This window comes from Camelus dromedarius, chromosome 31 (genome assembly GCF_036321535.1).
Source record: "Camelus dromedarius isolate mCamDro1 chromosome 31, mCamDro1.pat, whole genome shotgun sequence".
In the NCBI taxonomy this organism is placed as follows: Eukaryota; Metazoa; Chordata; class Mammalia; order Artiodactyla; family Camelidae; genus Camelus; species Camelus dromedarius.
The window spans coordinates 9,944,473-9,972,188 of record NC_087466.1 but is presented as its reverse complement, the minus strand read 5'-3'; the positions used below and the strand labels follow the sequence as shown (position 1 = coordinate 9,972,188).

Below are 27,716 nucleotides of genomic sequence, written 5' to 3'. Positions count from 1 at the left end.
TTTTGGGGGGAGGTAATTAGGTTTAATTAATTAATTTTTCATGGAGATACTGAGCATTTAACCCAGGACCCTGTAGAGGCCAAGCACATGCTCCATCACTGAGCTATACCCTCCAACCAATAATATTTTTTTAATGAAATTTCTTCCTCTCAAAAAGACTAGAAACACTTCCCCTCCTGCTCCACACACACAGGAGAGCTGTTTCTGGTGGTTCAGTTCTCCCTGGATATTCTGTTGATGGCATAGTATTTTTCTAGAAACCAGAGCCCCCCTCTTCGTCACCCCAAATGCCACTAAACTGAGAGGGACACGAGGACACAGGAAGTACAGGATTGAGAAGCAAAGTATTGATCTCTTGGTCCGCTCCATTCACCAATATTTGCATTTCCAAACATACTTCAAAAATTTAAAAACTGGTTCCCACTGAGATGACCAGCAAGGTAATTTTTGTTTGTGAGACCCAGAGTAAAAATGTCAGAGGACTCCAAATAGGGAAAGAGGCTGTCCCCAGCTGGAACACGTTCCAGTTTTTTCTCAGCTGAGTCACCACCAGCCAGCACACCAGGAACCTCCTCCAAGTAGCCCAGAGCCTCCACAAGTTTTTTCCTTGTACGCCTCGAAGGTTTGACAAGGATGAAAAGCCACTGTCACACACACATACACGAGAAAGTTGGCTTCTCCAATCCAAAACTCTAAGACTTTTTATCCTGGGAACAAACTGAAGCAGAAGGGGAATTTCAAGATGGAAAGAATGTCCTGTCTAATAATGGAAACATCCTAACAGCATGCTGAAGTCTAAAAAATAAAATTCACACTCCCTGACCTTGCCCTGCTGGACCCAAATCACAAACAAGATAGTGGCTTTCATGGGCTTATTTTATAACTTGGGGTTCCCGGGACAACATTGTGCATAACTGAGTATCCTGTGTTTCCAAAAGCCCTCAGCAGATACTCCTCTCCTTGCCTCGGAAGGGAATAATTTTTCGGCCAGAATTCTAATGTGCTCCCATGCAAGCCACACAGAACTGGCCGGGCAGTGGGAGTACACAGCAGATGGGCTCTCTCTGCTGACATCTGAGTGGAAGCACTAGTGTTAGAGCAGGCAGATAGCTAGATATGAGCAGAGAAAGGGGGACACAGACCAAATGGCAGGAACTGGGCAGAAAGGAGGGGCACAGGCCAAATGCAGGAAACCACACATCATGTGAGCAGCAGGGATCCCTGGGCAGAGAAAGAAAAGCTGGAATCATGGAAACAGCCTAAATGTCCATCAACAGGTGACTGGATAAAGAAGATGTGGTATATTTATACAATGAATACTACTCAGCCATAAAAACCGACAACATAATGCCATTTGCAGCAACATGGATGCTCCTGGACAATGTCATTCTAAGTGAAGTAAGCCAGAAAGAGAAAGAAAAATACCATATGAGGTCGCTCATATGTGGAATCTAAAAAACAAAAACAAAAACAAAAACAAACAAACAAAAACAAAGCGTAAATAAAGGACAGAAATAAACTCACAGACAGAGAATACAGACTTGTGATTACCAGGGGGGTGGAGGATGGGAAGGGATAGACTGGGATTTCAAAATTGTAGAATAGACTACACTGTATAGCACAGGGAAATATACACAAAATGTTATGATAACTCACAGAGAAAAAAATGTGACAATGAGTGTGTATATGTCCATGAATAACTGAAAAATTGTGCTGAACACTGGAATTTGACACAACATTGTAAAATGATTATAAATCAATAAAAAATGTTAAAAAAAAAAAAGAAAAGAAAAGCTGGAATCTTTGGGCTGATAAGGGGCCACACCTTTTGGCTTGGAGACCAACAAAGGTCAGAAAAGGCAGGAATTTCCAGTGACCGAATGTAACCTTTTACTCATCATGCCCTCATTTCAATAAAATTAGCCTTGCAGATCAGAAGTACCCATCATGCACTGACGCCATGACACTTCCGATCCAGACTAAATGAGGACAAAAATCCCTCCTCCCTTTGGGAAGGTGGAGTTGGATGATAATCAGGGAATACGATCTCAAACCCTTCCCTCCCCAATGAATATTCCGCCCATTCATTTTTACACCCTATGTAACTAACTTGCCAAAGAAACTCAGGGCAGCTGCTCACCTGAGCCTGCCCGCTCTCCCCTGAGAGTGTACTATCCATCCTTTAATAAATCCTCACTTTACCTTTTTAACCTCTAAGTCTTGTCTCTGAATTCTCTCTGGGACGGGACAAGAACCTAGAACACCAGTTGCACCTATCAGCGACATCTTTGGCGAGCTGCAGCCAGGAGATTGCAGATCTGGTAAACCAAGGCCTCTCGCCTCCCTTGCGCTTGAGAGGCACTAACTCTTTCTCTCTCTATTACTCTCTTATCATCTGTCACTTCTAGGGCGCTCGCCACTAAAACCAGTCTCTCCGGTAAGGGGATCGTGGACTAAAGATGCGATAGTTCTGTTCTGATAGTTCTGTTCTTCATCTACAGCAAAACAATTTTCTATGCCGCATTCTCTAGGCACACAGTTAAGAGCTTAATACTACCCCCTCCCCGAGGCTATCCTTGTCTCCTCTCCCTGCCTCCACCTCGCTACACTTTCTGGTCTTTCTCTGCCAAAGGGAGGAGGGATGGGTGCATGATGGGTACTTCTGATCTGCAAGGCTAATTTTATTGAAATGAGGGCATAATGAGTAAAAGGTTACATTCGGTCACTGGAAATTCCTGCCTTTTCTGACCTTTCTTTGTTGGTCTCCAAGCCAAAAGGTGTGGCCCCTTATCAGCCCAAAGATTCCAGCTTTTCTTTCTCTGCCCGGGGATCCCTGCTGCTCACATGATGTGTGGTTTCCTGCATTTGGCCTGTGCCCCTCCTTTCTGCCCAATTCCTGCCATTTGGTCTGTGTCCCCCTTTCTCTGCTCATATCTAGCTATCTGCCTGCTCTAACACTAGAACAGAGGTCCAAAAGCTATGGCCCATGTTGGCTGTTTTCCTATGGCTCCTGAACCAAGAGTGGTTTTTACAGTTGTCAAATGTTTGGGGAAAAAAGAATCAAAAGATTTCATGACACTCACAAATCATATTAAATTCCAATCTCAGTGTCCATAAAGTTTTATTGGAACACGGCCACATCGTTCATTTACGTTTTGTAACTGGCTGCTTTCTCTCCAACGAAGAGTTGAGTATTTCCCAGAGACGGGACAATTGCAAAGCCTGAAATATTTACTATTTGACCCTTTACATAAAAACTATGCTGACTCCTGACCTAAAAAGCCAAGGTCACCTTTGTGAATATTAGTAAGAGGAAACCTCAGCTGAAATTGGAGTCGGGAAGGCCTGTAGAGGGCGCTCTCACACCCTAGCCCTCCTCATCAATTACCCGAAACAGGAAGACATCAATTACGGATCCCAGCCGGAAGAGACGTACCTTGCACTTGAAGTGCAAGTACTTTACTACTCCAGCAGGAGGAAGATTTTCTTCCTGCCCAGCAGCAAGCCCAGCCCATGGAAACGGCCGCAGCTCAGCCAGTGAGAAGCTGTCATCACCTGAACCCCCGCTTTCCCCCAGTGAACTTTCATTTTTCTCTTGTTGACGATTTCCTTGTCCCACTCTCCTTTCTTCTATTTTGTGCAAACCCTTGGAGCATCTCTCTCCTTGCTAGGTGAGATGCTGTCCCATTCATCATTTAACAAGGCCAGTTCGATCGTCAAATATACGCGGTTGAATTTTGTGGTTTCTTTTAACAGTTTGGTGGCAGGGAGGGGATCCAAAGCAAACTTCTGATGACATTTGAGGACAGTGAGAAACCCTCTGAGTTAATTGCCTTTGGAGTGTGTATCTCTAAATAAACTTGCTTTCACTTAAAAAAAAAATCAGCCTAGAAAGCAAAGATTTTGTATTTTATCACAATGACTTCCTGTGCTCTTTGTCATCATGTCCCTGATTACTTATGAAAACTGAATTTTCTTAATAGTAAAAGAACTAAAATTTTGCTAATAGTTGTATAATCGTCTATAATTTGCCTGTTTATAATCTTTTGTTGTCACTTTGGTTAAATCGATAACTAGTGTTTCACAGTGACCTGTGATCCTATTTAGGCACGTGTTTTAAAACCTTTTTTGATATTTTTTTTTTCCACAAAACTTCCCCAAATCAAATTCTAAATGAAGTCTTTTTGACCTGGGAGAAACTTTGGGATTTTTCCACAGGGCCTCTGGAGCATTCCAAAATATTCATTAAGCTAATTAGATTTATTGGGTATGTTAAATTACATGAGAAGCATTGTCAAATAAATAGCATTAAGTCAGGGCGGGGAGGGTGTAGCTCAAGTGATAGAGCACATGCTTAGTATGCATGAGGTCCTGGGTTCAAACCCCAGTACCTCCATGAAAAATGAATTAAACCCAATCACCTCCTTCCTACCAAAAGGAACAACAAAAATACAACAACAAAAGATTCTGATTTTAAAAAAGAAAGAAAGAAATAGTACTAAGCTTCTTTATGTTGTATTTCTATAGGTGTATAAGTGTTCCAGAAATTATGTGAAATTCCCAGAAATCTGACAGGTTCTGGTATAATGTTATCACTTGTCACTCTAATTATTAACTTAAAATGTTGAATGAAGTCCTCTAGGACCCCAATCAGAAATGGGCAACAAATAAATGACCTTCTTACTGCTAATCTGTTACCTTCTGAAATTACTGTCATCAGAATTAAGACTCACACTAAAAGGACTAACCCTGAGTCTCTGGGGAAGGTCCTGGCTGATTCTCACGCAAAGGCAGCAGTAACAGAATCTATAAAGATTGCAGCACATGTGGATGAAGTCATTCTGCTTTTGAAAAAAATGATTCCTCATTGCCAGACTGTTGCCATCCTGATGTCCATGTAATGTGGCAACAATTTGCTCCTGAATCAGAGAAATTAAAGCAGGTAAACAATGGCTGTAAGTTAAATGAATCGTCAGGGCTATGGGAAACCCAAGACCACTGCTTGGTTCTTTCTGGATTCCTCGCAAGTCCCCCTCCCCTTTTTTACATTCTTTCATGCACCATAATGCATTTAATTTGGGGGGGCGGGAGGGGAAGAAATGAGGTGTTTTTTTTTTAATGGAAGTACTGGGGGTTGAACCCAGGACCTGGTGCATGCTAAGCATGCACTCCACCACTGAGCTATACCCTACCCCTCCACCATATGCACTTAATATGACTCAAATTATGAATCAGCGTTGGTGGGGAGACAGCTGTAAAACTGCAAAAGCAGCTACCAATGATGTCTCATCTGCCAGGTCTGTAATCCTAGAAAAATTATTCTTGTTTTCAGAGGCCCCAGACTCGTGAATACTTGCAGCTGGACTTCATTCAGCAGCCACCTGGCGTGGGTTATCAGGTTATCAATATGTTCTTGTTATTGTGTGTGTGTGTGTTTTGAAGGGGTGGAAGCCTTCCCTTGCCACAGAGCTGATGACCTCATGGTGGCCAAGAAACTGTTAGAAAATGTTTCCCACGTGGGATACACCTTCCACAGTCTCTAGTGATTGAGGCACCCAGTTCACTGGGCAAATCACATGGACCTTAACAAAAACTTTGCATATTTCGTGGAGTTACCACTATCACTCTCCGTCATCAGGCAAGGTCAAAAGAACTAATGGAAAAACTGGGTTCGGACAGAACAAGAATAATATGGGACTGAACGAACTGAAGAGGATGATTACAATTTTTATGGCTCTGTGTTTAAAATAAGGCTGGTTCTTTAATGTTTTTCCAGGTTGAAAGAAATCTTTTCTCTTAAGCCATCAACAATTTGGTAAAGTGTATCTTTGCAACAAAGGTAGAAGCATTTCTCCTCTTTCTTCCTACTTGATGGCTCAAAGGTTCTGAAACTCTTATTAAATAATCTTGCCTTTTCATAACAAGGTATTATTTACATAGGCTCAAAGGAGTCTGTTCTCCTTATAAGAGGATGATCAATGTACCTGGCTCCTGCATCCTTAGATCCACAGCTGATAAAAGGGGAATCTACTTCAGTGTTGTAGAAGCCTAATTGCTTCTATTGAAATGAACCATTCTTTAGTAGAACAATCTCTTCACAGCACGTACCTGGGACACAAATACCCCTAGACACTCTGCAAACTGGGTATTTTGTTTACTGGAAAAGACATCCTCAAAAGGGCACTTTCCAGCCTTACTAACTGTTGTGCTGCCAAACTCCAGGGAGTGAACTCTTGGATTCACGGATCACACCTAAAAAAAAATACCCTAATCCAACTGTTCCTACACATCAACTGGTGACCTGAAACTACAGATTTCCAGGAATTGAGGCAGACAGCACCTGACAGAAGGTTTTCCCAAGATGTCTGGACCAGGCACGTATATCTTCCAACCTCTGCTCACTCTCTCTCTGCAAGATAATGCCCTTATTTGCATCTCTCAGTCTGTTGCAATTTTTGGATCTGTCATCAGAAACCTCGATTTGCCCAAGACAGTAATGAGCCCTCGTTCACCCTATAATTTCGATAAAATCCCAAATGCCACTGTGTGTTTTCATTGTTCCAAGGGCCCATTTTATAAAGTGACAATACTAACCCCACCTAATCTTGTTTCTTGTTTCAGTCTAACCCAGCCCTGGGATGGGAAAATGAGATCTCTCGAGTCTCTATAGAAGAAACTCTGTGCGACAGCCCATGTAAATTGGGCCATTTGTCAGCTTACTGACCCACCCATCAATTTAGACAGACTTTTGATATGTAATAATACTGTCGGAGCCTTGGTTGAATGATGCTAATGTCTCTATACCAGTGAACGGGTCCATAGATACAGTCGCTTGTGCAGGAGCCTGAAGCACACCTCCTGGCTACATCCTTAGACGTGGAGGTCTTACTAATGGCCTTTATGCTTGGGCAGCTCATTGCCTCCACAGCTGGAGAATAAAAGAACAGTGTGTTGTTTTCACTGTTGTGTTCTCTCTCCATAACAAAGCAGAAGCCTCCCACTGGTCCATCCCACTTAACCTCTACAACTGCCTTAAATAAGAACTTCCAGGAGGCGTATGTGATGCTGGGTTTGCCTTCACAGGGAGAGCTTTCCTTCCGCGAATGGGAGTTAAGTGCCAATGAACACGTGATCAGAAATCTCTTCCTAACGTGATAAGAGTTGGCCAATTCCACAGCCAGAGAGGTTTTAGCTCAGCAACGATCCTTTGACTCATTGGCTGAAACAGTTTGGCATAATCGTATATCCCTTGATTATCTGCTTGCTGAGCAAGGAAGTCTCCGAAATAGAGAGCACCGCCTGCTGCGTGTGGATAACGGCCTTGGGAGGACTCGGAACCCAACTGCAGAAAATTAGGGAACAAATACATTGGCTATAACAAATTTCACCTGACAATCCAGTCGTCTGTTTAGCCAGTTACCCTTAGGTCTGGGTTTAGAACTATCATACAAAGTGGGTGGGGGTTGTTTGTAATTCTGCTTTGCATACTTGTTGAGTTCTGTACCTGCTGTTTGATGGACCTTGGGGAAAATGACGTGCTTGACAGGTGATGCTAGCTCAGCACTTCAAGGATGACTTCCAACATTCACAACCTTGACAAAGTATAAACCTGGAAATAAGAAAGGCCTGAGAGTTCTCCTTACTGCCCTCCCTTGTTACTCAAATGTGGTCTTGGGCAGTTTCTGGTCTGTGTACTTTCCCCCAAGGCAAGGCCCTTCCTGGCACTGAGGGACGAAGGCTACTGAATTCAGTAACCCATCTCTGCATCAGCGATGCTTTTGGAGAAAAGTCCTGAACAAAAGGGTAACCATGAAAATTCATAAAAGGAAACAACTAAAATTGGAACTGGCAGGTCTGTAGAGGTAGCTCTCATGCCTTCCGGTAACTGACTCTGGCCTATTACCCCAAACAGAAAGACTGTCAGTCACAGACCCCAATCAGAAGAGTTTACCATACTTTACCACTCCTGCAGGAAGATTTTCTTCCCGCCCAGCAACAAGTCCATCCCATAGAAACAGCCCGGCTCAGCCAACAAGAGGCCTTTGTCACTTGAACCTACTTTCCTCCAATGAGCTTTCATGTTTCTTTTGATGATTTCCTGGTCCCACCTTCCTTTCTTTAAATGCCTTCCATTTTGCACCGCTCCTCAGCTATCTCCCTGCTTGCCAGATGAGTTGCTGCCTGACTTATGAGTCTTAATGAACACAATCAGATCTTCAGATTTACTCAGTTGAATTTTTGAACACCTTTTATTCATTTTTGCATACCCAGAAACCCAGTGCTATTATCATAGCAAACCTGAAAACGTGAAAAAGTTACAACTACACAGCTGAAAGTTCACCAAAATTAAACTTTTTTTCTTAAAAATAAAAATCAAGTGATCAAATCTGTATGGGGGGAGTGGCCATAGACCATATAAGATGCTGTTTCTGTGTGTTCTGTTCAAAGCGTGACTATGAGACTGGATGGAAGAGGGCAGGGCACAGCCATTCAAGGAATGCCACAGCAATTAACATCAAAATGGTGTAAGATTCAACCCCCAGTAGGCCTTGAGGCTCAGGGTGCTGAGACTTAACTTCTAGCAGATCCTGAGCTTCATTATATGCCTACTATACTATATTAACATGGTGGATAACACGCCCACAGGCACCATGGCAGTCCCAAGGCTAGCCACAAAAGGTCAAAGAGAGGACAATGGCCAACTTCCTGGGAATCCCAGCCCCTTCCCCTTAGACTGGTCCTTCCACTTATTAGCACATGAAGCCACCAAGCCTGTAAAAACCAGCAACACGGCGTCTCGTGGCCGCCCCTCTCTCTCCCTCTTCAGAGAAGGCCCACACTCTGTCTATGGAGTGTGTACCTACTTTTAATCTGAGCACCCAACCCCCACACCTCGTGGCCTTTCTCTTGCCTTTCAATGTGTCTCTCTGAATAAATCTACCTCTACTCAACTGTGGCTCGCTCTTGAATTCTTTCCTGGGCGAAGCCAAGGACCCACGCCTGGCGGGGCACATCCCAGGGGCTCAACCAAAGCCTGGGACACAGCCCTTCTCGTGCCCCACATCTGTTTTCCTGTGTCAACTACACTTCCAAGGTTCAATATAATTTTTTAAAATTTAGTTTGCCTTTTGCAGAGAGCTTGCTGCTGCCTCCCTACTCACAGCAGTGCACTGGGAGACACCTTCAACCCCAACTGATACCCTTGGATAAGGAAGTCCCTTGAATGCTTAGGGGCGGACCCCAAAGTTACCAGAGGGCAAATTGCAAATGCATCTTCATGCTTATTTTGCATAATGTGGGATCAGAAACCCTTCTTTTCATTCAAATACTCCCCCCAAAAAAGAGAAACCCTTCTTTTCAGACATAAATGAGTGCCCAGAGGAGGAACAATATTCCAGCCAAAGTTTCCAAATCTCTGCCCCGTAAGAAATGTGCTGGACTAGACGTTCTCGCTGGGTGTGTTCTTCGTCGCCCACTTGGACAAGACCCGGCGTTACTGAGTCTTCCTGGGCTTTTCGCTTCCCTCATCAGACAGCTGGGGACTCCATCTTTCATCCAGTAGCTGGGCTACTGGAGCCAAGCGAGTGCTGGCTGGTCAGTGGGCCATCAGGGCGTCTTCCCAGTGCCCTGGCCTTAAGCTTCCAGTCCAGATTCCCAGGCAAGAGTCTGGAAACACCTGCTGAGGGGGAAGATGCTCGCGCACTGCCACAGGGCTTGGCAGGACACGCAGCCATGAGGGACGTGCCAAGATCCTGGGATAAATGTTTCCCAGTCCGAGAGGCTCCTTTAGGGTCTCAGCAGACCCTGCCCTCCTCTAGCCACCTCCTACCCCACAGCGATTGGGGTGCGGTTTGGGGCCCAGTTCAGAGCACACCCACTCCTGCTCGCACCCCACCGGGGAACCGGGCCCAGGGCTCACGTATGCAGTGCAGAGGGGCCGAGGCGGGAGGAAGGGCGGTGCTGAGGAGGCCCTTCCGGCCCACAACGGTTGTCATTATGACTGAGGCCGCCCCGGCCCCTGAGCAGCCCGAGGGCACCCACGTTTGCCCCCGCCCAGAGGGACAAGGCACCAAAATAAACTTAAACAATCTTTTATTATCAAACTCACGCGGTTGGTCAGTCCTTTAACCCAGCTAATAGCAAAACAGCCTCTCTAACAGGATCTAGGGTGGAGAACACTTAAGATGGTCTCTTAAGAAAAATAAAAAATATATACACATATTTGCCTAAGTATTTTTTTAAAAAGCAAAATTCACCATGGTTGTTAAAAAAAAAAAATCCCAAAGTGGTTTCAGTCCCAAAACAAAAAGCCAACCCCCTGCCGCAGCACCGTCAGTCTATACTGCCTTGAAAACCTCAATTCAGGATGCACCTAGGGAAAAAATATTTCCTCTTAAAAAAAAAAAAAAAACCCTTTCTCCTCCTTCCTCTTCAACTTTCACAGCTTATTCGTAGAATAACAACATAAACAAGACCCAGCTCACTTTCCCCAGCCTCCGCCTGTTGGTGAAGTTTCACACCACGGGCTGTTCCTTGGCAATGTTCACTTCAAGTGCAGTCAGGAAATTGAACCCTAATTTTCAGGAACTTGCAAAACATCCTGAGGCTTCCTGAGGGCGCCGTGAAAGATCACGGGGAAGGTGTACCTGACGAAGACTGGAACAGCAGGCTGGGCAGAGGGCCTTTCCAAATAAAGACACCTAACATCTTAAAACCTAGAGTCTAACCTACCAGCTAAGAACAAGTAGCAGCTGGCTCTACCAAAAAGGTGCTTGTCTCCCTGCTTTGACTGAAAGTAATACTGAAGGGGAGGCCAGTCCAGAGGATTTGACCCCTTCTCCCTTCTAAGAACTCTGATCCACAAATAGCGTATTCCAGCCAGAGGTCACAGGGGGATCGTTGCTGTTTCTGGCTGGATAAAGCTGCCACTCCGAGCAGCCTGGTTCAAGGCTGCTATCCGCTCACCGTGTTCCCTTGTGTGGGTGGGTGCTTAAGAATTATGACGGAAATTGTTTTTTCAATTCGACTTCGTAAAGGACAGGTACTTTTAACGCAGCTTCCAGAAAACGGCTCGGAGATCCTGAACCCCGCCAGAGATCAGGGTCACAGATCCTTCCAATTGATGGGCCCTTTGCCGGACTTCCGCAGCAGCTCGTTGGTTTTAGAGAAGTGTCTGCATCCAAAGAACCCTCTGTGCACTGAAAACGGGGAAGGGTGCGCGGTCTGCAGCACATGGTGCCGCTTCTGAAAGAGAAGGGTGGGGAAGAATGAAACCGTGGGGGCACTTTGGAGACTTGTCAAAAACGACTCCAGCTGGGGCACTTGACGACAGCTTCTGCCACTCCTCAGTGCTAGCTCTGAATTCTCCCGTTTTCTGAAGTGTCTGCGTGCGGCATCCACACAGGTCGGTGTGTTCACTCCTTTGCTGGCAGAGTCGCCACCTGTGCCAGGCTCCAAAGATGCAGAGGGCCTGTCTCTGCCTTCACCACGGCCCCTCAGTGGAACCTGTAAGTACCCAGGTCTTCTGACCCAGCAGTGCCCCTGCTAAGACAGCAGTTGCTAAGGGACAGCACGATGCGCAAATCTACACAAAGACGCGGGGACAAGAAGGTGCAGGGCAGCCCGGTTCACATCAGGTAAAACTGAACATAAATACAGTGTTATGCAGCTGAGTATAAATATTTCCCTAAGGTTCTGACAATGCAATACCACAGAGCTACTAGAAGAACAAGGTCAAGCTATGCATGCTGATACGGAAGACTTCTAAAATATATCAAGTGGGAAAAAAAACAAGGAAAAGTGGTAGTTGTGTTAAATAAAAAAATTTTTTGGCGGGGGGATAATACCCAAGATCTAAGACGCTATTTTATAGTAGCTCCTTTAGTGGAAACAGTGGCGTGGAAGGCATGTACTTTCATTTTGTACCTTTCTATGCTGTCTGAGTTGTCACACCACAAAAATGGAATACTTAAAAAAAAAGTTTAATGTCGACCATACTTAACTGAGCAGGAATATTCTGGACCATTTTTGTTTTCTTCTCTATTCTTTTCTGCATTTAAGTAAAAATCCTCCAACAAGGAATTCAAATAGTTGTTTTTCAAGCCATCCCTGTCCTCAAGGAGCTAGGTCTAGGAGGGGCCAGGTGGCTTGGGTTCAAGTCCCGGCCCTGCCACGCAGGAGCTGTACAGGGGGAAGCCGCTGAACCTCCCTGAGCCGGACTTCACTTTTCACCTGCGGCCTGGCAGTAATGAGAAGAAAGGCTGGGCCGCGCGGACACCAGCATCACGGGAAGGAACGCAGGCCGGCTGGTCAGCACACGGTCCTGCACGCAGGACTGGCCCCTGAGAACGGGCCGGGAAGGGAAGGGAGATACCTCCCGGTGCTGGGACAGAGGCGGGATGTCTGAAGAAGGCAGGCAGGGGAGTGGGGCGCGGGGGACAAGTTCAGGTGGTTCAGGGGCCTGGAGTTCCCAGTAGATATAAGTTGAGCTGAGAGGCAGGCCAGGGCCACCCTGAGACCCCAGCTGTCAGCCCAGGTCAAGGCCGTCCAGGGAGAAGGCATGTGAATGCCCCAGGCAAGACGAAGATGGGGCTGGACCGAGGTGAAGTGGGACAGGTGGGGAGGGTCTGAGAGACAGCAGAGAGGAAAGGCTGTGAGTGACTGGTTGGAGGAAGGGGGAAGAGGGGTACAAGGCGGAGGAGGGGGAGGGGAGAGGAAGGGAGGCGGGGGAGGGGAGATCAGGAACCAAATGATTTCTGGTTGCACAACTGGGGAGATGGCGGTTTTTTTAACCACAGGTAGTCCAGAGGGGCAAGATTAGTCAGGGATGGATGAGGACAGGAGCATCTCACTTGGAAAATACTGCTTATGACGTGCTTCCAGGTCCCTAGGAAGGAGGCAGCTGAATACATGGACCTACTGCTCGGGAGACACCCCACGTTGGAGATGGGCGATGCGGTTTTAATGATCAAGCTACTTTAATGCCTGTTTACTTTCAAACCAAACCATGTTTAACAATAGTAAAGATTACACATATAATGAGAAAGAGCTCTGCTGACCGTAGACCTCCCCGAAGCACAGACTGGCAATTCCCCCCATACAGTTCATTCCCTAGACATCAGATCTCAGCGGTGAGCTCATTCACACCAGACCGTATTCCTGCTGGTCCCCCTTCCCTAAAAGACAGACCCCCGAAAACACCTTGTTCATTCACACAGAACCTTTACGGAGAAAGGAGCTTTTTCATCTGACTTATATGCTTTTTGCTGTTTGCTTGTGTGTGAGTGAATCAGGACACTGGAAGGAAGGGGGAGGGTATAGCTCAAGTAGTGGAGCATATGCTTAGCATGCACAAGGTCTTGGGTTCAACTCCCAGTATCTCCTCTAAACATAAATAAGTTAACCTAATTACCTCCTCCAAAAAAAAAAAAAAAAAAAAAGACACTGGAAGGAGATGTCAGACACTAGAAACCAGCGCTAACCCAAGGCAAGGAAGACACTGAACAGATGGGGACTAGGATGGGAGATGTCTCACCATGTACCTTAATATTCTTTATTTTTTACTCATGTGACTCTCCTGAGTCACATGAGTGAAAAAAAACTAAATTACAAAATAATGACAAAACTCCATTTAAAAGAAAATGGAGTAGACAACTGACCTGGGAGTAAAGTCTATACATAGACCTGCACTGGCTTGGCGGCCTGGACTCCTGACACCCTCCCCCCGTGGCCAGCATGGGGCGCAGGGCCGCAGGCCCGCCCAGGTGAGCAGGCTGCTAGGATCCCAGTCTGAAGCTCCAAGGCAGGCACCAACCTTGGCTCTGTCATTCTCTGCCACTTTGGGCAAGAGACCTCATCCCCTGGAGCCCTGGTACAAAGCAGGGTCAGTGTATCCCCACCCTCCCAGCCTTTGTGAGAAACCAGGTAAGAATCCAGGTGAAGACGGCCGGACTTGGCGAAGGGGAGGGGTTCAGCATGTTTGCACGTTTCTTACACCCCACAAACTACGGCCTCAGTTAACCCCTTTACTTCACTCACTGAACTTCACTCATTGAACTCATTCACTCTGATTTCTTCCCCCACCCCACCCTGTCAATGCCCAATTCGGTGTCTCCCAGCAGCCCAAGCAGAACGCTCCTGGCCACCTCCCTGCCTCCCTCTCAGGTCCCTCCTCCCCTCCACCAGCATCCCAGGCATATAGGCAGGCAATTCTGGAAACAGTAGAGAAGGATGGATAAGGAACACAAGAAGGATGGAGAAGGGACAAGTTGGGGGAGGATGCGGGTAGGGCAGGGACTGAAGAACTGGGGTGGTGGTGTCGGGGGTCGGCAGGAAGAGCTCCAGTTTAATAATCATCACTGGTGGTGTTTTCATGGTGGGGTGGGGAAGCTAAATTTGTGATTCAGTGGAATTCTTCATGTCTTCTGTATACAGTCACACTTCTTGGAAACAAGAAACTTACCTCATTCTTCACTGACTGCATGTCCATTATGTGAATGGAACCTGGGGACCCTGTGTATCTTCCTAGGCAGACGGCAAGTTGATGCCAGGATTACTAACTGCATTTAATCAGAGGTTGGCCAGCTGCTTCCCTCATGAACAACTAATCATTTTGTCTGAGTTCTGTTCAATTTTCAATGGGAAACCTAATCCTAATGATCATAGTCTGATGGGAAAATGAGCTTCATGTTAAGACCTGGACCACATTAATGAGGATGCCTAGAATTCTCTAACCTGGCTTAACCTGTTTAAAAAAACAAAAACCAGAAAACAAAAAACCACATACCCGATCAATGGCACTGCCTTTCTTCTGGGCATAAGAGCCCCAGAGCAGGAAGACTAGGCCGCTGGAGTTCTGATTAAGCCAGGACACAACTGCATCGGTGAACTGCTCCCAACCTCTCTCCTTGTGAGAGTTGGCCTGGTGAGCCCGGACGGTGAGGACGGCATTGAGCAGGAGGACACCTGCCAAAACACAGATGGGAAATGGGTTAAGAGGAAGCAGAAGCAAGTCAGCCCAAACCCTGGACGATTGTTCAACATCTGATGCAACCACCCCTGTGATGCAGTCATGGGCCACTGTCTGAGATCAGGACCTGGACAGAGAGAGCATTGCCACACACCTGGCAGGTGCCTCTGGGCAAGATTCATTCTCGCCATTCTCACCTCTGCACTTTTCAATACCTTCTGCATTTGCAACAGCAAATGTGCATTACACCCGTCATCGGAAAGACCCACTTAAAAAAAATATATCCTAAGGGATAGGAAATAATCCCAGAAAAAGAACATAAGGAGGCCAAGACGTTTCACTAAAGCAAAAATAGGACTGCAAGACACGGGGAGGGTATAGCTTAGTGGTAGAGCACGTGCTTAGGGTGCGGAAGGAACTGGGTTCAATCCCCAGTACCTCCATTAAAAAAAAGAACTGCAAGAAAAGAGAGTAAATATTCTTTCCTTATCCTGATTATAGCTTGTTAAAAAAGAAAAAGTCTTTTTTAAAAACACAGATAGGTGTTAAACACACAACACAACCTGTATGACAAAACGAGAAAACTGAGGCCACCCTCTGAATGGTCAGAGTTGGGTTAAGTAAGTGGGCAAAAGGCAAAGATGAATGAAACCAGCTTTTCCCTTTCATGTTATAATTAAAACATGAAATAAAACACTGGCTGCTGGATAGAACCAAGATACATTTTTTGACTGACATAATTTATCCATTTTATTAGGGCTCTCTCGTCCTTCACGGGTATCTTTTACAAATATAAGCAAGCTGGACAGAAAAGACTGTTGAAACCCATCCAAAACCCACCTAGCAGGGGTTGGTTTACCTTGCTTGGCCCATCCAGATAAATCTCCGTGACCAGGATGAACGAAACCATCTATGTCAGCAGACAACTCTTTATAAATGTTTTCCAAACTGAAAGCAAGCCGGAAAGAAAAAACAAAAACAAAAACAAAAACAAAAAGAAAAACAAAAACAAAAACCACAGAATCTGAGGCACAATTCTCAAAAGTCCAGGCACCGACAGCACACATGTGAATTACATACAGCCTGCAAAGCCAGCCCCTGGAGGGGACCATGGGACAAACCACATTGACTCATGAGGAAACTGCCATTCCTTGTGACAGGTACACTGCCAGACACCTTTGCTTTGGTTTGTGCTTGGATTTAAGAGAACTTAAGAAAATCTAAGTAAATCAGCCCAGGAGTTATCACCCCCACCCCCAGTGATGGGTTTACAGTTTATATCTTTAATGTTTATTATATTTGTAATTCATAAAATCCTCCAAAGCAAGGGTTCTCAACCAGGGGTGACTCTGCCCCCCAAAGGGCTTCTGGAAATGTCTGAAGACATCTTTCATTGTCACAGCTAGCACTGCTGGCATCTAGAGGCCAGGGTAGTGCTAACCATCCCATGATACCCAGGTCAGCCCCACACCATGGAGACCCAGCCCCAAACATCAGAAGTGCCAAGTCCAAGAAATCCTGCTCCAAGGGCTAGAGAAGTCCCATCAACAGGCGTATCTGGAACTTACAAAGCAAATGTCACAATGGGAGTCAAGCCATCTGAAAAGCAACCGTACCTGGGCGGGGGCGGAACGGGTCTTTGGACACTAAAGCAGAGGCCATGAGCTTGATTGGGTCCGTGATACGGATCCTGTCCCAGGATGACAACCTTCACCTGCGAATACAAGTTGGCAAGGATCAAATCCTGAAGCACAGGCAGCCTGAACGAATACCCGGCTGGCCAGTAACTCCTACAAAGGCACACTGGGGACGAGAGCAGCACCCCCTCCTGACCCAACTAAGAATGCCCCCCAGAAGGGAGTACGTGATATGGCACCCTGACTTTACATCACCAAATTATCACTCCCTCAGGCACCTGCCCCACAGCCCCCCTTCTCTGACCCGGGCATTTGAAACAGGTCGGGGTCAACTTTGCTTTTTTTCCCTTCATCTTCCCAATTACAAAAGGCAATACCCCTTTGTCACGAGCACAACCATCCGGAAACAGCAAGTGGTTTACTCATCTCCTGGTCCTCCCTACCCAGCCCTGGCCCACACATTTGTCATCACCTATATAATCAGGGTCATTGTACTCGTTACCCTACAGTTTTGTGTTTTTCACATCACACATCGTGGGCATCCTTTCAGTCAGTGGAGCCCTCAATCGCTGACTGGCAGTCAGCCATTTCCCAGTTTTTTCCATCACAAAAAAATAATGCAGTCCACAACCTACCACGTGTATCTTTACCTACTGTTGCTTTTATGTCTATGGAATAGATTTGTAACAGTGGAGATGCTGGTCAAAGGCTAAGCGAGTTTTAAATTATCGTGAATATATACGCCAAATTGCTTTTCAATGAGTTAAAGAAATTCAAATTCCTCACCAGCAGCACACGAAGGTGCCTGTTCCCCTGCACAGGCAGACAGCGGAGATGCTGCGGGTTTGGTTCCAGACCATCTCGTAAGCAAACATGGCAATAAAGCAAGTCACATGAATTTTTTGGTTTCCTAGTGCCCGCACTGTACAGTAGTCTATTGAGTGTGCAACTGCATTATGTCTAAAAAAGACACAAATCTTAATTTAAAAATGCTGTGTTGCTAAAAGATGCTAACCATCACCTGACAACACACGGTTGCCACAAACCCTCAATTTGGAAAAAAACGCAGTGTCTGCGGGGTGCAATAAAACCAGGTCTGCCTGCATCCACTTAAAGGGATGGGACCGGAAGAGAATGAGGTCACTGTCACGGGCAGTGTTAAAACACAGCTGGGCCTTTTGATGTGGTGCTGATCCCTTCTTCATCCCCATGCTTCTGCTGTGTTCCTGCTTAGACTCTTCCACTACAGCTGACACACTTTATCCTTCAAAATCCAGTTTCAGACGTTCCCACAATCAGGCAGGTGTTGTGCGCCTCTCAGTTCCGACACTGATGTTCACACTGCCCCCAGCACATTCCCCATCATGAAGCTACCTGTCCCGGCAGGGAAGCTCTCCGGTTCTGGTCCTTGATGAGGGCCTCGGGGGATCCAGGTGGTCCCAGACCCTCCAAATGCTCATCTGCAAAGAAGCCCCACTGGGCCATCGGATCCACAGGAATTCCAGGCTCTTCTGATTCTCCCATTTTTATGAACTTGACCATTGATATTCCAAACAGGACACAGTTCAAACAAGGAGCAAACTCCTACTGAATTTAATAGGATTTAGTTTTGTTTTGTTTTGTTTTTTTTAACTTGATAAATAAGGAGCTGTGCTCAAAGTGCTCGCTTGAAAATGGAAATTGTGAAGGCTGCTGAGTGTTAGGTGAGGCAGCCTCATTATGCCATGTCACTCTTCTGATTTAATAGATCCTTATTACATCACAGGACTCTTGCCTTCGGCTTACCAAATCAGTAAGGGAAAAAGGACAATAACAGGATGGAACACCTCCAATGCAAGCAGATAGGAAAGGTTCAGAGGAAACCCACAACACAAAGGCAGTTGGGGACAGGCTTCAAGGAGGTGCTACAGACAGAACTAGTTGGTTTTCAAAATACAGATGAGGCAAGAGGGTTGCCACTCTGTCTGACTCCCAAGTAGGAGAACGGGGAGTTGGGGTGAGGCTGGGAAGGAACGTGGCCACGTTCACACTCAGCTTTCATAGTTTGTACTGTGCGAAGCCACAGACAAGACTCTCAAGAGGAGTCTGATGTGACCAGAGCCACCAGTGAGCAGCCATGTGTAAAATAACCAAAAGGGATTTTTGTTTACGTTAAGGTAAGTCATTTTTTAATTTTAAACTGAAGTATAGTTGATTTACAATGTTGTGTTTGTTTCTGGGCTCAGCATAGCAATTCAAATATACATGTGTATGTTCCTTTTCAGATTCTTTTCCATTGTAGGTTATTACAAGGTAATGAATATAGTTCCCTGTGCTATATATACAGTAGGACCTTGTTGTTTATCTACTTTATAAATAGTAGTTTGTATCTGCAAATCCCAAACTCCTAATTTATCCCTCCCTCTCTTTGCCCCTTCGGTAACCATAAGTTTGTCTTCTACGTCTGTGTTTCTGTTTTTGTAAACAAGTTCATTTGTGCCATTTTTGTTTAGATTCCACATATAAGTGATATCATATGATATTTGTATTTCTCTGACTTACTTCACTTAGCATGATCATCTCTAGGTCTATCCATGTTGCTGCAAATGGCATTATTTCATTCTTTTTAATGGCTGAGTAGTATTTCATTGTGTATATAGACAAACTACAGCTTTACAAAGGGATTTGTTAACAGGAGATTTGTTCAGGCCAGAAGCCAAGAGCTTGACAGCATCAACTATAAAAGACGGTGTGGTCAGACAGCAAGAAAACTGAGCTCCAAGTCAAGGTGGGGTTGCCAACAACCAGCTGAAGAAGACTAAACTGCCTCATGCCTCAGATTCCTCACCGTCACAATAATACCTCACACTGGCCTGGGATCGGTTTCAGGATACAATAAAATACAAGAGGTAAGAGCATAAAGACACACAGTCTATGTACACACATTTCTTTTTTTGTGGCATAAACAGCACAAAAAGTTAAAGAGAGCACATAGAGGCTAAAATACAGCCTGCCAAATCTCAGGATTCCAGCATTTTATTTATTGCTGATTTATGAACAGTGGCCTTAGCTCCTGTGTCCCTAACTAAGAAACACCATTTCAGTCCTATTTCCCTCTGAGTCAAGAAATTCATCCACAATTTGTACTTACATCTCTTATGTCACACATTTGGGTCCATGTGAAGACTTGGTGCGCGGGTGGATAGACAGTGTGATGTTTTCTTTCTTCTGCAACAAATCCCATAAGCTGATTGAAAGATAAACTAGATTTAAACTCAAACTCTCACTGGAAAGCATAAGAATTCAATAAGAAAGCTTCTAATGCAAGCTATTCGAAGACCTATTACCGAGCTCTTTGCCATATTTTAGACCTAAATTCTGCGGAAAAACAACTTTGGGGTGGGTCGAAGTTGATTGGCCTCGCCGCTTTGGTTTCCTGTGGGTGCTAACCCCTCTCTTTTTTTAAAGGCCAGGTTTCATTCAGTCTGGTTTGTGGTTTCACTGGGCCACTCTTTCCTGGAGAGCAGACTAACTACACAGGTTAAAAGAAGCTAGAATATCATTTTATAGTCTTTTAAAAAACTTAAACTGTGCAGATTCAAAACACAACGGCTGAGGGAGGAGGGTATATAGCTCAAAAGGTAGAGCGTATGCTTAGCACGCACAAGGTCCTAGGTTCAATCTCTGGTACCTCCTCTAAAGATAAATAAAATAAATAACTCCTCCCCCCAAAAATTAAAAAAAACAAAAACAAAAAACCCCACTACCGATGTATTTTACTCTCAGCGTAAAAAGGACGTCGAAGGAGGGAAAATGGGAGTTCACGAAAGCAGTATCCCATTAGCTTGGGCGGCTATATTAACAAGACAAAGTGCCCGCAGCCTCCACGTTTACCTTTATAAAATATGGTTTCCCGAACTCTCCGCTGAGGGGCTTCTTCCAGCTCTCACCAAAACCCACGGGCACATTGCGAGCTGCGAGTCTGAGCAGCGCGGCGGCCTTGTTCCTCTGGATGCGGACCAACTGCTCGGGGCTCAGCGGCGACGAGGGCGGCGTGCCGGGCTCCTCCTGCTCGGCCCGGGTCTTCTTGGCGGGGCTGGCCTGCAAGTGGTCCCAGCAGAGGCGAGTCACGAGCTGCAGCGGGCCTCTCCCAGGGGCCCGCAGCTTCCGCCCCCAAGCCAGCGGCCCAGGGAAGAGGACGCCCATTCCTGGGGTTTCTAGGCCCACTCGGCAGGTCCGCGTAAAACCGGACTCGGGGAATCCAGGGCTGACCCCAGTCCGGCACTAGCAGGCCGCTGCCCCAAATTCCGAGTTTGGGACCAAAACAGGGCAGGGAGAAGAGCTGTGAGCAAGACCCTGGCGTCTCCTGAGGGGTTGGCGGGGAGGGAAGCACAACACCCAGTCGCCCCGCCCCGCAGGTCCCGCCACTAGCGTCCCCACGTGGTCTTTTCGCGGCAAAAACCCTCCCCCCGAGGACCCGCCCCCTCCTTCCCCTGATTGGAGAGCGCGCCCAGGAGCGCGGCCCCCTCGCCTCTGATTGGTGCCGTGGGCCCCAAGACTTGCCCCCATTGGCTGACCCCTCAGCATGGCCGCCAACAAGGCGCGCGGCGGCTGTTTTGAACACATGGAGGCCACAGGGTATTCAGTCAGCGGAAAATTCCTGCAAGCCCTCGGTCGCGCGGGGTCCGCCACGCGCCTCACTCGCCTCACCCTCACCCTCCTCGCTCTCCCCTCCCCCCAATCCCTGGCCCCACAAGCGGTCTCCTCCGCGCCTCACCGCCGCATCCCCGGTCTCAGCTACCGCCGCTACGCCGGTCCCCGGGTCGGCCGGCTCAGGGCTGCAGGCACGCCGCTTCCTAGCGGGGCTTGGGGAGAAGAAGGAGTAGAGCGTCTTCTGGCCGATCATCCCGGAGCCGAGGAGGGAGCGAACGCGCGCAGCCAGGAGACCCGCGAAGTTGGCGCCAGCCGCAGCAGTCAGCAATTGGCGCCAAGCGGCCCGCGCATGCTCCGACAGGGGGTCTGGGTTGGGGGGCGGTGAAGGACCTAGTGCGCATGTGCGGGAGGGGCTCCTGCGTGACCGCCCTGGGGCGTAGAGGGCCTTGAAACAGTCTTGGAGGGGGCAGGGTTCCTTAAGTCAGTTCACTAATTTATTTACTCTTTCATTCATTAGTCTCACCCATCATACCTCTGCCTGGCCCTTCCACCTCTCAGAAGTAAAAAGAAGATAAAACTACCCGCCCCCCAGTGTTGTTGTGGGGCTGAAATTAGCGTTAAAATAGTATTTGTTTTGCTTTTAGAAACATCCAATTTTCACAACCTATGTTACTGTCGACTAACCAAGGCCAAGAGGCCTAACCTGTTAAGGTTTGGGGAAGACTTTAATAGAAGTCATGAAGGTTAAGCTCCAAACAGGTCATCCTGGGAAGGTCTCCACCCGACCCCCTAACAGACCCGGAATTCGTCTCTTTCCCTCCCAACCTCCCTCCCCACATCCAGACGATCAACAGGTCCTCTTGGTTCTATCTTCAAAAATATCTCCAAAATAAAGCCCGAATTCAAATGCTGCTCTCAGCCTCCTGGCTACAATCCTAGCGGGTCTCTTCTGAAGGAATAATCTTTTTTGAAATGTAAATTATACCTTAAAATCCACCAAATATGCTTAGAATAAAATCCCTGTTTCTTACCCTGCTGGCTAGGCTGCTTCCCCCTCTCACGAAAGCCCCACTACTGTGACATGACCGAGTCTGGGAGTCTGGCTCCCAGCAGATTCACGGGACACACCCAGCCTGTCACTTGTATGGTCTTTGCACCTTGCATGCGCTGTCTCCCTGCCTGGAAAACTTCAGGTCTCAGCTGGAAACCCTTCCTCTGCAGGGCCTTCTCCTCCTGCCTCACTTTCTAGCAGGATGCTCTATTCATACCTTCTGTACTATCTAAAATTACCTTATTTATTCTTTCCTTGTTTATTTCTGTGTCCATCTCCAAAATGTAACCTGGGTGAGGGCAGAGACTTTATCCTTGTCACTGTTCTCTTCCAGCACCTAGGACAAGGAGCTTGATGTATTAGGAAAGATGCTCCTAATTTTAAATTATGTTTTTAAATAATAAAATAAAAGCCACTTTGAAAAACAGTTTGGCAGTTTGGTATAAAGTGAAAATACATTTACCATGTGCCCTGTGATACCACACCTATGTATTTACCTAAGTGAAATTAAAATCTATATTCACACAAGAGCTTGTACATGAATGGATATAGTGACTTTATTTGTATTTTCCCCAAACCGGAAACAACGCAAATCCCCTCCCCCTACCCCCACCCCACCCCACCCCCACCCCCGCCCCGCAGCCGCAAGTGAGTGAACAAACTGCAGGGCATGAGTACAATGGCCAATAAAAAGGAATAAACAACTGATGGGAACAACATGGATACATCTTGAAAGTGTTAGGCAGAGTGAAAGAAGCCAGACACAAAAGGATGTATATTGTCTCATTCCACTTATAAGAAATTACGGAAAAGGCAAAACTACAGGGACAGAAAACACAGCCGTGGTTGCCAGGGGCTGGGAAAGGGAAGGAGAGTTAGTATCTAGGAGGTTTGGGGGAGTTTTATGGGATGATGGAACTGTTCTGGATCTTGATTGTGATGGTGGTCACACAACTGTGTACCTTTGTCAAAATATGCAGGGCTATATGCTAAGAAGATTCAAAACAAAGCCCTGTGCCTCTGGGAGTTTTCGTTCCATCTGGGGAGAGAGCAAACAAAAATTGGTATTAATAGAAGCTGACATTTGTTTGGGGCATAGAAGCACTTCTCACACATCCTCCCATTTAATTCTGATGGTGCTCTCATGGCACAGATTTTGTAGTCTCCGTCGTACAGAAGAGGCAATGCAAGCCCAGAGAGGTTAAGTGACCTGCAGGAGCCACACAGCTCAAGTGGAGGAGACAGAAATGGAAGTTACAGGGTCTGGTTGCAGAATCTGTGTTCCTACCTGCGACAATATTCTGGTGGCCCAACTCCCTGTCAGGACAGCAAATTAATCCCTAGGGAGAGGGGACACCGAACAACAGCTCCCAAACCACCCGTGATCCTCCCTGGAGGCCGAACAAATAACGTTACACTGAAACACCGTGGTGCTTGCAACGCGCCAGAGGGTCAACAGGTGGCGCCCGGCGGCCGCCCGCCGTCTTATTTTGCAAATTTGCCTGCATTTTCTCCGGTTCGCGGCTGAATCTACCCGGAAGCAGTTCTGTGGTCGGGGTAAGTGTTTTCTCTTTCCCTCCAGCCCTTTCTAGAGTGTGTCTGCAGGATTCGGAGCTTCTCGGGTGCTGAGATTTGGAAGAGAACCTTCTCCACCCCTACCATACGTGTTACAATTCTTTTCTATCAGAACTCGGCGTGCGTGTGTGTGACCACGTTTAATCGTTAATACATTTAGATTCCGAATCATATCCCTTTAAGGCTCTCAGTACTTACCTATTTAACTTACTTGTTTTAATACTTACCTATTTTAATAGGGCCGATCCGTTATCCATCCCCCCTCCTTTGCAGGGTGGAAGGGAGACACGTGCTTTTCTGGGTGACTTTGGGCAAACCCCTCCCCCTATCAGGGTGTCAGTTTCCCCATGTGTAAAGTGAGGGTGTCGACTGTAGTTTACAAGTTTGCCAGCGGCATGCGAATTCTTTAAAAATTCTGATGTTTGGGGGTGGAGGGCAGGCCCCTGGGTTTTGCAAGCTAGTCTGCTGATTCTGATACCTATGCAGGTGGGGGTGATCTTCCCCGGGGATCCTTCCCGCCTTAACGTCCTCTTACTTTCTAGTAGAAGGTGCTAAACTTTAAAATGGAAACTTAAAAACAGGAGGAATGCCGCTGTGGGACCACTTTGCAGAGTAGGCTTCAGCAGTTGGGACGGAATCCAAGCAATCTCTCTCTCTCTCCTGCTGACCACTGGCTCCCAGGTCTTTGCTTGGTGAAAACAGGATGGACAGATTCCTGGTGAAAGGGGCTGTCAGGGGCCTTACGGGAGAGAGCGAAGGAGAGCAGACCAGAGGAGGCCCAGCAGGGGTGGGAGAAGAGGAGGGAAACAGCAGGAAAAAGCCCAGGAGAGCAGCCCCGGGGAATGGAGTCGACTCCGCACGCCCCAACTGGAGGCACATTCGAGCCGAGGGCCTGGACTGCGATTACACGGTCCTGTTTGGCAAAGAGGAAGCAGATGAGATTTTCCAAGAGTTGGAGAAAGAAGTGGAGTATTTTACAGGTAAGCAGAGGATGGCAGGGTGTGTGTGTGTGTGGAAAGCTTACTTGATAAAACTATTGGCCATGTTTAGGGAAATCTGAAGCCAGGAGCCACGTATTACTGATGAATTTGTTAATTGACTCAGCATGTATTCTGGGCACCTCTGGGCCAAGCACCTTGCTGGGTGCTTGGGATACAGAGGGATTGCCTGTCCACTGAGAGCCGTTTCTCTAGGTGTAGGACAAGAATCACTGTCCTCACGGGAACATTTTGGGGGAGCCACAATGATTTTTGAGGAGGGGGTCCTCGGTCAGGGTTCTCTACGTTTTTCCTGTTTTACTTTCTTTCATGAATACTCAGGGAACCAGTGTCGGGGGACGCTCACCTCCCTGGATTTCTAAGGAGCTGCTGTGTTTTGCCTGCACAGGTGCACTGGCCAGGGTCCAGGTGTTTGGGAAGTGGCACAACGTGCCCAGGAAGCAGGCGACTTACGGCGACATTGGGCTGACCTACACCTTTTCAGGCCTTACTCTGTCTCCGAAGCCCTGGATCCCCATCCTAGAGCGCGTCCGGGATTGCGTTTCTTTGGTGACTGGGCAGACCTTCAACTTTGTGCTTGTCAACAGGTGACCCCCTTACCATTTTTAACATTTTTCTTTAGGACGGTGGACTGAATTTTATAAATCTTCTGTCTCTTCCCAAAGAGACAGAAATACATCGTATTTTGCTCATTTGCGCAGCAAACAGTTCTTTAGTTAGGGGCACAGTAGTGGAAAAGAGCAATTGTTCTTTACAGAGCCTGGGCTGCTGACCAGGTGAAAGAGATAATTTCACCCAGTGGTAAATGTCCTGAAGAAAATTAAACAGACTGATCTAAGAATGGCTGGGAGGAAGCGGTCTGGGTTTCGGCCGTGTTTCTCAACGGCAGCACTGTTGATGCTTTGGGCTAGATAATTCTGTTGTCCTGGGGCCGACCTGTGTGTTGTAGAATGCTGGAGACATCCCTGGTCTCCACCCACCAGGTGCCAGTAGCACCTTTCCCTTTGGTTGTAGCAAAAAGAATGTCTCCAGACATCGCCTAGTGCCCCCTGGGGGCAGAATCGCCCTATTTGAGAACTCTGGGTTTAGGGGACGGTGGTTAGAGGAGGGTTCACCGAGGGAGTGACTAAACAGAAGAGTTTGTGTGAGCCACACAGGCATCTGGAGGGAGAGCAAAGGGAGCTTGGAGTGTCTGTGGTGTGGAAATCCCACTGATGGGGCCGGAAAGCAGTGACTGAAGGAAAGAGGGGAAGGGGATGAGCTCAGAAGTGGGCAGGGGCCAGACTGTGCGAGGAGTAAGGGTTTCAGTCTAGTGTAGGGAGAAGCCATCTCATTCGATAAAGGGTTGCCTGTACGAAGCAGAACTCTCACACATGTGTTTGGCTTCTCTTGCTGTGCTGTTTCACAGCGTGTGAACAGACTGGGCTTCGGGCTGGGCTCAGCCCTTGCAGAAACACGGCCAAGCCCCGTGCTCGGGGCCCCGTTTCCCGCTGTAGGAAGATAAGGACTCTGCGGGGTGGGCGGGCGAGTTTCCCCCAGGGGGCCGTTCGGTGAACTCTGCCTGGTTCCTCACCGCAGGTACAAAGACGGCTGTGACCACATCGGTGAGCACAGGGACGATGAGCGAGAACTGGCCCCTGGGAGCCCCATCGCCTCTGTCTCCTTCGGGGCATGCAGAGACTTCTTTTTCCGACACAAGGATTCCCGAGGGAAGCACCCCTGCCGGAGGCTCAGCGTGGTCAGGCTTCAACTGGCCCACGGAAGCTTACTCATGATGAACCCCCCGACCAACACCCACTGGTATCACAGTCTCCCGGTCCGCAAGAAGGTTCTGGCTCCCCGGGTCAATTTGACATTTCGGAGAATCCTGCCTGCTACCAAGTAAAAAACGTTTTTAACAGTTGGTACTTCTGTTTGCATCTTCCGTCTCTCCTCCCAGGAGGGAGCTGGCGTCTCCTTTACCACCAGGGAATTTGGGAATAATAACCCAAGTGCAGGGCTTATCCTCACAATGCAGAATTCAGAAAGAGGATGTTGGTATCAAATCGGTGAATTAGGACAGAATACCGGTTGCTTTTTTTTTCCCTAGCAAAACGATTCTTTTATTGCTATAATACACAGCAGATACAAAAGGTGCCTTTAGCAAATACATAAATCAGCAGTTGTTATGCCAGAAACTACTAGTGTAATGTACGTTTTCGCAAAAGGAAGCAACTCTGTAAATAACTTAAAACCGGAAATAAGATGACTTGGCTGCTACTTAACTGCCTAATAATTTACAAAATGAGGAAGTCAGGAGAAGAGACTTTGCATGGATATCATTCACATTTACAGCTGAGGCTCTGCCCCTGACCTGTGACCAGAGATCTGACAAGGAGACGTCCAGAGGATGAGGCACCCAGCATCTCTTTAATGGCAGATTTCAAAGAGGAGGCAGTGGCGGGACAGTGGTACCCAGAGCTACAGCTTTGCAAGGCAGCTGGAGGTCACGCAGTCGAGCACTTGTTCCCCCGGACTCACACACAACCTGCCACCAACAGATCAGAAGCTCCACGCCTCTCCTCTCACCCTGACGTTCGCGGCCTCGAGAACCTTCACAGGACAGTCTGTTGGGAGCGAGTGCTCTGGGTCCTCGGGACGCACGCCGGCCGGTGGGACGGTGGTCCCCTGGGCCTCTGGCGCTTACGCCTGACCCTAAGGCACTGTCTGCAGGCGTCCGCCAGCTCGCGCCCACCAGGGACAGAGCAGTTCTTAGCCTTACCCCTAGTGACCTTTCGGATGCGTCTGATTCCAGATCTTATCTCTGAAGAGTCTGTCTAAATTTAGTATCTTTTTTTTTAAATAAAAAATCTCGC

General features: G+C 47.3%; 3 protein-coding genes across 7 annotated transcripts in view; 1 reads left to right on the top strand and 2 right to left on the bottom strand.

The window, feature by feature from the left end:
- ACACB (acetyl-CoA carboxylase beta) overlaps positions 1-14,923 on the bottom strand; it is a 110,570-nt gene extending 95,647 nt beyond the window's left edge. Inside the window, exon 1 of the mRNA XM_010999146.3 lies at positions 14,786-14,923. The gene's annotated coding sequence lies outside the window, so the exon portion shown is untranslated. The remainder of the gene's footprint in view (positions 1-14,785) is intronic.
- UNG (uracil DNA glycosylase) lies at positions 10,076-21,562 on the bottom strand. The gene is made up of 7 exons (XM_010999145.3): positions 21,362-21,562; positions 20,479-20,685; positions 19,736-19,831; positions 16,585-16,682; positions 15,828-15,916; positions 14,786-14,964; positions 10,076-11,244 (listed from the first exon to the last, which is right to left on the bottom strand). Exons 1-7 carry the CDS (start codon positions 21,488-21,490, stop codon positions 11,104-11,106), a joined length of 939 nt encoding a protein of 312 aa, XP_010997447.2. The 5' UTR covers positions 21,491-21,562; the 3' UTR covers positions 10,076-11,103.
- Positions 21,563-23,796: 2,234 nt separating this feature from the next.
- ALKBH2 (alkB homolog 2, alpha-ketoglutarate dependent dioxygenase) lies at positions 23,797-26,764 on the top strand. Of its 5 annotated transcripts, none has more exons than XM_031442907.2 (4): positions 23,797-23,845; positions 24,406-24,843; positions 25,250-25,448; positions 26,440-26,764. In XM_031442907.2, exons 2-4 carry the CDS (start codon positions 24,567-24,569, stop codon positions 26,744-26,746), a joined length of 783 nt encoding a protein of 260 aa, XP_031298767.2. In that variant the 5' UTR covers positions 23,797-23,845; positions 24,406-24,566; the 3' UTR covers positions 26,747-26,764. The 5 variants fall into 5 exon arrangements, with proteins under 5 accessions (XP_031298767.2, XP_064337211.1, XP_010997445.3 ...); XM_064481141.1 differs by having other exon boundaries at positions 23,817-23,845; positions 24,545-24,843; XM_010999143.3 differs by having other exon boundaries at positions 23,829-23,989; positions 24,545-24,843.
- Positions 26,765-27,716: the final 952 nt, after the last annotated feature.